General features: G+C 38.5%; 1 protein-coding gene across 1 annotated transcript in view; it reads right to left on the bottom strand.

Moving 5' to 3' along the window:
* LOC139445313 (PR domain zinc finger protein 14-like) overlaps positions 1–13,557 on the bottom strand; it is an 89,309-nt gene continuing 75,752 nt past the window's right edge. Inside the window, exon 9 of the mRNA XM_071226436.1 lies at positions 1–1,136. Within this exon, the coding sequence (XP_071082537.1) occupies positions 975–1,136 (162 nt within the window). The 3' untranslated portion in view covers positions 1–974. The remainder of the gene's footprint in view (positions 1,137–13,557) is intronic.

The raw sequence follows: 13,557 nt of genomic DNA, 5'->3' as shown, positions 1-13,557 counted from the left end.
TAAAAAAAACAGATCTCCAATTTTAATCATCTTATGGGTTACACTGGCCTTGTAGTCGTGTCATGGATCACTGAAATGAGCGTACATGATTATTCTTCCATTCAGTACAATCAGTTGTGTAGCACATAGCACATAGCACTATGTGGTAGTAGGCGGAACAGATGTCCTCACCTTCATAGTCGGGGGTTTCCAGAAGTTAGTACAGGACCGGCATGTAATTCTCTCTTGTCTTCACCATCTCCCAGGCATGATAGGCAGTGACATTTGCCTTGACCATTTAGACTGAGATGGCAGGTAATAAAGATAAACTAATTTTGACGTTTGCTATTTCCATTGTAAGAATGGAACATATCATTGAAGTATACAAGTCATAAGTTACTGTCAAAGTGACCACTAAGTTCGTGTGTTTGCATTGTGACATGTACATCTGTGTATGGTGACTTAACACAGCATCGTGTTAATCAGGTTTTTTCCCTAAAAAAGAAACATGAACATGCAAAAGGGCAACTCTTGGTCAAAGTGTATGTAGCGATTTCATGGAGATATTTGAAAAGTAAAGGTCTTGTTCCAACACGAAAATGTGACAAACGAAAGAAAGTCTTTGTATGTACCCAACCAATATTGATGTGAAGTGGGTATACAAATCTGAATATATATCTGTGTTTGCATAAACAATTTATAAATAGAGGTTATACACTAGTTCGTAAGTGAGTTTCAATCAACAACAATGGGAGACAAATAAACAACACGATTCTTAATTTATTATGCAATACTTAACATTGCCATATGTTCACCTGATTACTTCTTTTATTAATTGGTCAAAACATTGACATGTATGGTGCTGATGGTACAGGCGCTGTGTGGAAAAACATCGTTTGGCCGTAATCCCTTGTGAACGTCAAAGAATGCCGCGTAATTACCGACTTCTACACTATGGTAATGATAGGTATGTTTACACTGCCAGTGTTGGTGTGCTATTTGCCAACGTGTGAGGTCATATGGAATTTGAGTTCATAGGTCTGTGAGAAGCTTTTCCCGCAAACTGAGCACATACACGACTGGTCTTTAGCATGGGTCCGTCTCACGTGACTGTCGTGTGCAGCATGAGAGGCGAAAGCTTTTCCACAGTGTTTACACTGAAACGAAAAAGGTTGATGTGGAGAATGAACATGGGCAGAAAATGACAGACATGACGTGATATTATTCTGCACAGTTTTCTTTTTACGTATATCCTTAAATGACTCCAAACGTTTCCTTCACATTTTTAGAGATTTACTCTCGTAGTTTTCTTTGACTTTTCAAATAAATGACGTGACTTTCATTGACTATCTGTATTAATACTAATAACTTATTTTCATCAATGAAGTGTATTCTTCACCACGCATTTAATTGCACCTTGCGATCAGACAACAAAGCATCAGCAACATATTCTAGTCATAATATCATATATTTAATGTTCATATTCAAGTACATTGCATACTATCGCAAACATTCTATCAGCTATTCTCCAGCCTTTGAAGAATATCTCCCAAATAAAATAATAAAACATTATGTTTGTCATCAGGAGACGTGTGTAAAGAGAGGAGTCTATGCGTGTAAAGATACTTCGTGTTTGTAAACAGAGGAGAATTCGTGTGTGTACATAGAGGAGACTTCAATGTGTGCAAACAGAGGAGACTTAAATGTGTGTAAATAGAGGAGACTTCATTTGTGTAAATAGAGGAGACTTCATGTGTGCAAATAGAGGAGACTTCATGTGTGCAAATAGAGGAGACTTAAATGAGTGTAAATAGAGGAGACTTCATGTGTGCAAATAGAGGAGACTTCATGTGTGCAAATAGAGGAGACTTAAATGTGTGTAAATAGAGGAGACTTCATGTCTGTAAATAGAGGAGACTTCATGTGTGCAAATAGAGGAGACTTAAATGTGTGTAAATAGAGGAGACTTCATGTGTGCAAATAGAGGAGACTTAAATGTGTGTAAATAGAGGAGACTTCATGTGTGTAAATAGAGGAGACTTAAATGTGTGTAAATAGAGGAAACAGACTTTCTTCTGAGCGAAATACCATGCATAGTGCGTATGGACTTATTTGGTTGCGAAAAGGTGCCTATTTTCGCAAGATATTGCTCTAGACATATACCCATCTCGGGATCTCAGTAAACACGGCCGCTCGCCTACATTACCCAGCATTACCCTACCACAGCGTGTACGCGAGGCCCGACGCTCCTTAGCTCCATTATATTCTGAAGCTCTAAAAGCCGGATTAAAACCGAAAATTTGACACGACAAACTCATGGTTTATGGACAAGTGTTTGTATACGACAGTGTGAAGAACACGAATGTATGCACGACCAATGGAAACAGGATATCAACAAACATCATAGGCACACAGTCTAACCAACAACACATACACGCCCCTTTGTTTACGTCGGAACCTGGACACGGAAATGGAAGGGAGAGCACTCCGGACAGAGGTCCGCGATCGACAACATGGAAATGAGGAGAGGGCCAAGGCACAAGTTGTAGTATTCTCAGTTGGAATATTGATGGATTGTACAAACACGTGAGCTCTTCATTTAGTGATTTTAAACAGTTCTGCAGTAGATACGACATTATTAGTTTCTGTGAGTCGTTTGTTAAGCAGGAAGAAGACTTTGGCGATCTATTGTCCGATTTTCAATTATTTAACTTTTGTCGACCTAAACCTAAACAACGTGGCCGTTACAGTGGTGGTGTAACCGTATTGGTGAAAGATAATTTCATCAAGAACAATCTTATTCGTCGAATAAGCCATTCATTTATCGATTGTGTTGTGCTGCACTTTCAAAAAAGTTATTTTGGATTAGTAGTATAGGTAATGGGGGTTCTGGCTCACTTCCACTGGAGCCAGATTCATATACCTATACTGCTACTACAGGTAGCATTTTTTATGTGTAAATGACTATGCGATTCAACGATAGTCATAAGATTAAACTAAATTGACTCCAGCTCACCACCACCTGGAGTCTATGATATAAATTTTTATAGGTAATGGGGGTTCCGGTCTCACTTCCACTGGAGTCGGATTCATATACCTATACTGCTACTACAGATGGAATTTTTTATGCCAAAATGATTATGCGATTCAACCATAGTCATGAGATTGGCTCTAGCTCACCAATACCTGGGGCCAATCATTGCTTTAGATGAGCCTAAATGGTAATAAAAATATTCTTCATTATTTTTATTGATAAAGCGATATTCAACATTTTTATTAAGTTCTTCGTTCATTTTACTAGGAGACCAGACTATATAACTACACTCTTCTTGTAAATTGATAAGAAACAATTGATAACCGTATTTGGTTTGTTTGACATCACTGATATAATAAAAACCTTGTGGTAATTCTCTCCATTTAATAGTTTTTTCCATTATTATATATATTTATGTAAGCATTTGTCTAAATGTGATCAAAGATAGTAAGCAATCTATTTTTAATCTCCAACCAGTTCTTTGGTTTTGGCACGGAATAATTGATGCGCTTGTTGCCTCCCCTGTTCTATGAACTTTTTTTTCTCATCCCCGCTAATACCACTGGTCTTACGAGATTTTGATCGAATCTCCTGCCTCATTTCGTTGCATTTGGTGAGTTCCGACAGCACTAAACGAAACTCATCATCGGATATGTTATAATCGGCCATTGCTGTCGAAATATGATCCTCAATGCTGTTCAACTTTGCTTCGGCGAGTATCCGAATACTATCGTGTTTTAATGCTTTCTTTTGTAACCTACGAGAAATGAATTTTATCGCTATTCCTGCCAGTCCCGAGACTCCAGCGGTTATTTCCATTCCGAGCACAATAGGCGCGGCGATTATAGTTGATAGTAAACTGACACCGGCTACACCGAGTCCCATGCTAGCCACTATAAGAGCGGTGTCAACTCCATCCAGAGCATTCACGGCTCTGCGATACTTTTTATACAATCCAAGTCTCAACTCCCTATCCTTTTCTATTTGATGTTTTATGTCGCTTATTTGATGTAATCGAAATCCATCAACAGTTTCGATCTTTTCATCGAGCGCTGGATATAAACTCATAGTGTATATTACGAATATATAATATTCTTTAATTGGTCTTGCTTAAATGTTTTGAGAGTATACATCAACCTTATCAAATGTATATTATACGGCAAGAATATCTTAGAAAGAGAAATACTACCACTTTTAATAATTTGAACCCCCTCGAGGGTTGTAACGGGTGATGCACCGACATGAATAATACTGCAACGTTGACGCTCGTGTTTCTTGAGCCATTTAATCGATAGACCTGGTAATATTTCGAAGGCATCTACCGGTTCATCTCCGAACAAGATTTCAATAATAAGCGTAGAAATATTAGGTATTGCACTCAAGTTAACTTTAATATCATCGAATTCAGCAATCAAATTTAAACTAACATTTTGGATTGCCAGACGACTATATAACATATGACCTGGTTTTTCTGGCAGGGGAGTGACTAACACACTTTTTCGTTTTGACGGGATGTAGGCCGCGAGTATGATACCACTATTTATTATCTTAGTTAAATTATGTCCCTTACCCATCATCGCATAAGGTGAGGTAATGACGATATTCAGTAGCCACTTGATGTTTGCTTCGACCATAGTCCCTTTATTCTCACTGTTGTAAATAATATTGTACGGAGTGGTTTTAAGGAGTCTACTAACGTCGACATCGCTTAAATCTTCTAGATTTTCCGGGAATATAACTTCTTTCCGCTTATTTACATTATCGTGTAAGTGTAAAGCGTATAACTTACCATTGTTACCGGGTTTACCGAATCCTTCCGTGTCTCCGAGATTGGAAAGCGCAATTGTATTACATTGTCTGATCATTCCAGGGCCTGATGCATCAACCATTATTTATAATATGGAGTGTTACACTTAAGTATCCTATATGTACAGGTTGGTGCTTTACATCTAATACAGAAATTTTGAGGTCAGAAATAATACCACGCTTTAATTTTTTATATTGTAATGACGAGAAAGATTCCGTTCTACCACTATTGTATTTTTCATTTTTCACTGGAACAGATCTGAGCAGAGCTGAAGGACTTTCTAGTTGAATATTATCCGTCGTGCTTATTTGGTCAAGATGGATGAACAACTCTTTAGAGGGAACTAAATCGGGTAATGTATCTCCATCAGATGTTGTACTGAATAATGATAAACCCGATTGATCTAATACTACTTCCCGTGTAAACCCAAGTGTAAATGCTAATTCCTTGTAAATCCATCTACCTTTTTCTCCAGTGTCGATTTTCACTATCCCATTCGACTCATCTTGTGTTAGACTAATTCCATTAGGCTTAAAGATTTTATCATTGAGTGAACATATACTGTAATACCAATCAGGTATATGAATGTTTTTTTCAATAAGATTTAGTTTATTTGTTATAGTCACATTATTATTACCTTTCGCAGCACTTATATTGGTCCACCGTGGGTAATACGTTACATCGCATAGTGCGACTTCGAGTTGTCCATCCGAGTTATCGATAGTATGAAGCAGTTCAATAGACTGGCCATTTGTTATTCCCGGGAGTGTAACATACATATTAAATATACAATGATACTATATCACAACTTAAATATGAAATCGAGATACATTATTAATCAATCGATTGTAGTAACTGCCTCTGGTGCTGAATTTTTAGTTAAATTCCACGATATCTTTGAAAAATACAGTTTCACGGCAACCTTGATAAAATGGTGCACGATTGGTTTCACAATCCGATGCAATTTTGGCAGAATCAGTTAAACTTTGCTGTATGGTGTGCCACAACGGGATGTGGCGTATCTGTTAATGCCACAGGATTTAAACTATATAAGTCTGTTATATTATTTCACGTGTACTATCAGATTAGACGTATACTTAAAGAAATTAGTGTTCCATTACCGCTGGATCCAGCATGGAATCACGCAAATAATATTTATGATAAGAGGGTCTTCGAACGTATTTGGAATGAATTTCTTAATGATAAAACGGAAAATAATTTTACTAACCCATGATTTGAAAGACTTAATGAATCGATAAGAACTTATGCATGGGCAATTCTCGGTGCGCAATCGCAAACACGAACGTCCATTATCGGTACTGGGACGGCGTTCGATGCGCAAAAACAGTTTGTCGCAAACGTGGAGGACGCCATTAATTCACCAGTTGACATACCATCGTCTATAAAATGTTTTCAAGATGCATAACAGTACGCTCAATCCAAAGTGGACTTCGTTTATGCACTGGGACTATACATGTCTCCGAGTAATATGGGACTTAAGATCGGTCAAGTGATATGCTATAATAATAAAATTGTTATCGCTACCGATCAACAAAAACCAGGTATAAATTCAGATATGAACGTCGAATTAATAACGCAAACAATCACGGGCGAAAAGGGAATAGTCCAGCCACAAACACCAATTATCGCACAAACATCTACTGATGCACAAGTGTCACCGCATATTGAGGCTAAAAATCAACAACATATAGATGAAAAAACAGCGCTCGTAGTGGGTGGAGTCGCGGCTGGTTTACTCATGATTTGGTTAGCGGACTGATTTGGATAAATAGTTCTTAGCGGGTACGTACAACAGCCCTGCAGTTGCTACGATCAGCCCCCACAAGTTTTGACTAAGCCAAGTGGTGGTCTTAGCTAATAAATTCAATAGCCAGGAAACAACACTCCCTATTATACCAGGAAGTGCGGCCGCGGCTTTCTCAGCGAGCTTTCCCAGTGCTGAACCTAATGCTTTTAAATGCTTTTTTATCCACTCTTTAATACCATTTTTATCACTAGGAGGTGATCCGCCTCCACCTGTACCACCTGTGCCACCTGTTAACGCGAGAGTCAAAGTCGATATAATAAATCCCAACGCGGTTAAAATACTGGCAATTGTTATTCCCTGTTCTCTGAACAATGTTTTAATTTTGTCGGCCAGTGTGTCGTCATCGTTGAGGACTGAGGTAATGAGGTTTTGAGTATCGACGATAGCGATGTATACTATTGCTACATGGATCTCTGGAGAACGGATAAAGAGCGGGAAAACTTACAGTACCAAGGTATTTGTAATAAGAACACATTGAGACTGCGCGTAGATGCTGAAAATAGGGTTGATACCAACGAAAAAGATAAGGCCGTTGCCGACGCATTAGGTAACCGATTCTATGTTCCCCTAGACTTTGAATTACTAGATTCCCACATGCCCTTTTATCAAGCATCCCTAGGCGATAGGTTAGAATACGAACTCACTTTTAATGACTACGGCAGAGTAAACAGAGCTGCTGAAGATGCTAGCTATTCCATTGACAATATCTCGCTGGAGTACGATATGATAACGGATCCCGAATTAGCCAGACAAATTCGTAACCATTATTCGGGAAGTTTAGCCATTTGTACGATCGCGTGCTGCGACACCGAAAGATCACGAGGGACAGAAAAGATACGATGTGGAATATAAATCTAAACGTCCCCACGAGGTCGTTGAAGGGTATTTTAATGTTGTTCGAGGACCCCTCCGATGCGTTTAAAAGAAATACCGAGAAGTTCTACAATTGACTATCGAGGGCGTTCCTAATCAACTATATAGCCAAGGAATGCTAGCGTATCACCAGTGGGATGAGATTAAAAAACTTCCTTCTATAAAACACTCCCCGGAAGTTAACGCGGTCGTGAAAGATCTGTCTCTCGGAAGTGTATCGATGGGTGAATACCTCACCACGAAGTACGCGCTAGGGCTCGACATGCGAACAACGGACGATGACCAATTACACGGCAGTGGGAGGAGAATAGAAAATGCTAGCGAGGGTGCCACCATACAGATAACGAAGCTTCAGGAATCAGCTGGTAAATTAAACATATATTTGTACGTGATTATGGATGCGCAACTTAATATACAGAATGGGAGATTCGTGCAAGCAATCTATTAATAATCTTTTACCTAAAGATCCGCACTGCGCTATCATATGCGGGCACATGGGCTGCGGAAAAACAGCTTTTATTCTAGATATTTTACAAAGTCATTATCGGGACGTTTTCGATCATATTATTATTCTGTGCTCGACTATAAGCGTTAATAAAACATACCTATCGAGAGATTGGGTAATGAATGACAACGGGGTACACAGAGTCGATCCGGGCGATCGTTTACAAGACTGTCTCCGAGTATGTCACGAAAGATACAAAGGAGAATCAACCCTTTTCGTAATAGACGACTGCAGCGCGAGTAAAGAACTAACCAAAAAGAAAGATATGCTTTCGTATTTAGCATTCTCCGGTCAGCATACTCAACATAGCGTTTGGGTACTTACTCATAAATACAACTCTGTCCTGAAAGATCTCAGAGAGCAGACCAAATGGGTAGCACTGTTTCATTGCAAAGACCGAGATTCATTCGAGGAATGTTTACGCGAAAATGACGTCATTTATACCAAGGGTGAACGAGATAAAGTCAGAAAAGTGTTAGCGGCAACGAAGCACTGTAAACTCGTATTAAAAACCGATCAACCAGCTGCTTATGCAATTGCTTAGCAAAATGTAGCAAAATTATAGCAAAATTATAGCAAAAATATAGTAAAATTATAGCAAATTGTGGCACAATTATAGCAAATTATAGCAAAATGTAGCAAATTGAACATTAGCGGTTAATATTACATAAAATGTGGTTCGAAATCCTCAATCTTTCGCAACAGTTCATTATTACGGGATGTATTGGATATGTCATATTATATTATGTTAGACTTAAATATCTCCTTAGGTATTACATTATGGAATGCGACGAACTCATCGAACAAATGCTCAATCTGATGCAGATCAACATACACATCAAAATGTAGATAAATCTTTAGATAAACATAGAGAAAGACTCACGGCTTTGGTAGCCGGTGGAAAATGTTCCCAATATTTTGGGGAAAATTATACTATCGAAAAAATTGATAACATGACCGACGAAGAGATTAAAAAACTGTATGCGCGTTACGAGTCTAGACTGGGAGCTACCATGACTAAAACGATAGGGTCGTCTATATTACAACTATACACAGTTGTAGCTAGTACGTTTCTCCCTATCGTGGCAGAACATCGCATGTATTTATGCGAATCTCTAGAGAAAGACCCATTCATCGAACACGCTATAAGCGCAGTGAGCTGTGAGTTTTATCATAGATTCGGAATGTTTTTAGCTCCACTCACCACAGCTTTAATAACGGCTAGGTATTGTCAATTTAAACATACGTGCCCACTTAATAATATAAAGAACGAAGTTCAAATAAATAATGGAGACTCAACAGGTGACACCACAACAGATTGTGAACACGCAACCACAAGTGAACGAGGAACAGCAAGTGAATGAGGAACCACCACATGTGAATGAGGATGCACCACATGTGAATACACAAAAACAACCCAGAGTTACTAAGAACCCCCCAAAAATAGCTGCAGGAAGAAAGGGAGGGCTGGCGCGCAAAGCAAAATTAATAAATCATTCAAATATTAATCCGATTAAAACATGGGCACTAGTAGGAGTTGCAGGTATAGCCGCTGTATGGTTCTTTTATAAGACCGGAGAAGAGAAAACGTCACCCCCAATGCAACAACAAGTTCAATTAGAGGTTAGCCCTCATATATTGCTATAAGAAGCATGACTACTCCAGTTACAGACGGTAAAATGTTGGTAAACGCGACGTATCATTCAGCGGTGGTCACCGGCTTGGCCATTGGCTATGCCCATATGGCTAAAATGATTACTAAAGCCACACCTCCCAAGCTAGATTTTAATGGATTTGATATAGGTATGATGGTTATGGATATTGGATTGGCTATGGCAACGAAGGATATGCTCATCAAACAAGGACTTATCCCGGAAGACATAATGAAGTAATTAAACATTTGAATATTTTATATTCATATACTATGGCAACAATTGCGATGATGGTCGGTGGAGCTGTTGTTAATGCTCTAGCTTTTTTTGGGAGTAATTATTTATTTTCCAGTATGAGGGAATCAAACGCTAAAGAAGTTGAAGAGGAGCTTAAACGACATAACGAAGCTTTAGAACAATACCAAGCAGCTCAGTTACAATCTACACAGCAGAGAATGAAGAGATTAGACTTTATTCATGAAAAACTGATTAAGGAAGGACATTCAATTCAAACGTTTAAGGATGTCGAATCTGCCATGCACGAATACTACCGAATAAACTCGACCCAATACCGAGACCAACAATGAGTCAGTTTTATACACCGTCAGAGGAACAAAAGAACCGCGAGGTCACATTTGTAATTATGGGATTGACTGCTGTATTGATTTTCAGCTATACAATAGCTACGCAGTGACAGCTGTGGCTATGCATAAACCATGATCTATAAATCAATATCTCACCAGTGTAGCTGTGATTTGCATTTAGACAAATGATATGATAGATGTATAACCATGAATAACTGCAAGTTTACACTCATGGGGAAGACGACTCTATGTAATCGACGCTGTGTTGATATTTACTGCGGTATACACAATTATTACATCAACCGTGGACACATAAACTATACGTGTTCTGAATGCGGGATAGGGGTCAAAGGTCGTTATTGTTTATGTAAGAAACACGGTGCTGATAGGGTCAGGAATCAGATTATTTATGCTAGGAAGAGAGAGTACATCAATGAGAGGAATAGGTTGGGGAGAATACGTATTTAGATATATGAAAACAACCAATTAGACATTTGTCTCATTTTGCATATACCATTCAACCACTATGGCAAAGCAACGTGGTCTACGTGGATATTCTCGTATGAGAAAAGCTGAATTGATTACCTTACTAGGTTTGGAATACAATCAAACCCCAGACTGTTAGAGAACTCAAAGCTCGAGCGAGAAACAGTGGGCTGAGAGGTTATTCTCGAATGAGAAGAGCTGAATTGATCGCTTTACTAGATAATAATGATGATGATGATGTTATTCAACAACAACAAGAATTAATATTTGTACCCATATCCGCCGGCGTTGGTAAATATCTAAGAGGTTGGAAGATGGATATTAATTCCAACATGGATGTTAACGATATTAAGCCCATCATATCGAGTAAAATTAACGAGGAGTTAGATGATTTACATAGTATAAAATACCAGCTGACGATTAAAATGTCATTGAGTAAAAGTAACACAGACGATAGCGTCGAATATACCGAACCATATTTCCGTAGCAATCAAGAAGTTATAACCGAATCCGATACTATAAACGCATCATTAGATACATCAATTCAGAGGATACAGGAAACTTTAGAACGCTGGACTAATAGAGGTTCGGGTTGGGGTGTGGATAGAATCAGAAGAAAAAAGCCATAATTAACGTAAAAAATAAATCCGATGACTGTTTAAGAATGATGATAAGATCTGCATTGTTCCCCGTAGACAAACATCCGGATAGACCTTCTAGCTATCCCCAAAACGATGGACTCAACTTCGATGGTATAGATGAACCTACACCAATATCACAAATTGATAACGTGGAAAAGCAAAATAATTTAGCTATAAATGTTTTTGGACATTCTAAAGGAATTGTTGTACACAGGATAAGCTCCGCTCTGGAACATATCCCCAGAATCAATTCATTTTTGATCGAAAAAGATGGAAAATATCATTATACGTGGATAAAGAGTTTAAACAGGGTGCTATATGATCAAACAAAACATAAGGAAAAGAAATATTTCTGCGAAAGATGCCTGCATGGGTACAGCAGACAAGATCTATTAGAAGCGCATAAAGAAGACTGTAGAGGTGTTGGACAGACCGCTATCAGGATCGATATGCCTAAAGAGGGGAAAAATATATTAAAATTTGAACATTATTGTAATCAAATGCCAGTACCGTACGTAATTTACGCCGACTTCGAAGCGCTTATCAAACCCATAGAAAATACCAACCAAGATAATAATCAAGGTAGTAGTTTTACGTACAAAACTGAAGAACATATTCCTTGTGGGTTTGGATATATAGTTGTAAGGTATGATGGGAAAACAAACACTCCCGTGATTTACAGAGGTCCCGATGCAGCGGGAAAGTTCCTAGAATATCTACAAAATGAAGAGAGAATAATCAGGGAAAAATTATCGTGTAAGAAACCCATGCGTATGACGAGGGATGATTGGAGGGCCCACAAGAAGTCAACGAGTTGTCACGTTTGTAATAAACCCCTGGATGGGGATTCCGTAAGAGATCATTGTCACGTCACGGGTAATTATCGGGGAGCCGCTCATAACGAGTGTAACTTGAAACTAAAAATGAATTCTCAAACAATACCCATCCCCGTTGTGTTTCATAACCTTAGAGGATACGATTCACATCTCATTGTGCAAGCTATCTCAAAGACCGACGGCGGTTTAACGTGCATTCCTAACAATATGGAAAAATACATATCGTTCTCGTTGACTAAACCTATACATTATAGGGACAAGGATGGGAAATCTAGAATAAAGCAAAGTAATGGGCTTAGATTCATAGACTCCGTACAGTTTCTGTTATCTTCCCTGGACAATTTAGCTAATGCGAACAATCCCGATGACTTCGCGATAACAAATCAATATACCGATAAGATAACTCGTCATTTGTTGCTGAGAAAAGGTGTATATCCTCACGAATATATGGATGATTGGTCTAGATTCGAAGAAACTGAATTACCACCCCTCGAATCATTCTATAGTAACTTAACAGAATCTAGAATAACAGATGCCGATTATGAACACGCTCTGACGGTCTGGGATAAATTAGGTTGTAAGAATTTAGGTGATTATCACGATCTGTACTTAAAAACCGATGTACTGTTACTCGCCGATATATTCGAGATATTTAGAAAGACGTGTTTAAAACAATACGGCTTGGACCCGGCATGGTACTATTCCAGTCCCGGACTATCGTGGGATGCATTGTTGAAGAAGACCGGCGTAGAACTAAAACTACTCACAGATTACGATATGCACTTGTTTATTGAGAAAGGATTAAGAGGGGGTATATCGATGGCAGCGAAAAGGTATTCTAAGGCTAAAAATAAATTAGTGGAAGGATACGATCCGAGTAAACCCGACACGCATATATTATATCTCGACGATAACAATTTGTACGGATGGGCTATGAGTCAACCTTTACCCATGGGTGGTTTTGAGTGGGTCGATGATATCAGTGTGAATAATAATGATGAGAATAAAGGGTACATACTAGAAGTTGACTTGGAATATCCAAATTCCTTACATAAAGACCATAACAGTTATCCGCTAACTCCCGAAAGATTAATGGTTAATAAAGATTGGATGTCGGAATATCAACACTCCTTGATGGGTAATAGTAGGTTAGCTAACCTAGAAGCACTCGTACCAAATTTGATGGATAAGACAAAATATATAGTTCACTACAGAAATCTCCAGTTATATGTATCGTTAGGTATGAAACTTAAGAAAATACACAGAGTTCTAAAGTTTGATCAAAGCCCTTGGATGGAGCCCTATATAAGAAAGATTTAAGAAAGATAGCCA

This window comes from Haliotis cracherodii, unplaced genomic scaffold (genome assembly GCF_022045235.1).
Source record: "Haliotis cracherodii isolate W230 unplaced genomic scaffold, xgHalCrac1.p SCAF_6, whole genome shotgun sequence".
NCBI classification, from domain to species: domain Eukaryota; kingdom Metazoa; phylum Mollusca; class Gastropoda; order Lepetellida; family Haliotidae; genus Haliotis; species Haliotis cracherodii.
This window is presented reverse-complemented; position numbering and strand designations above follow the sequence as displayed.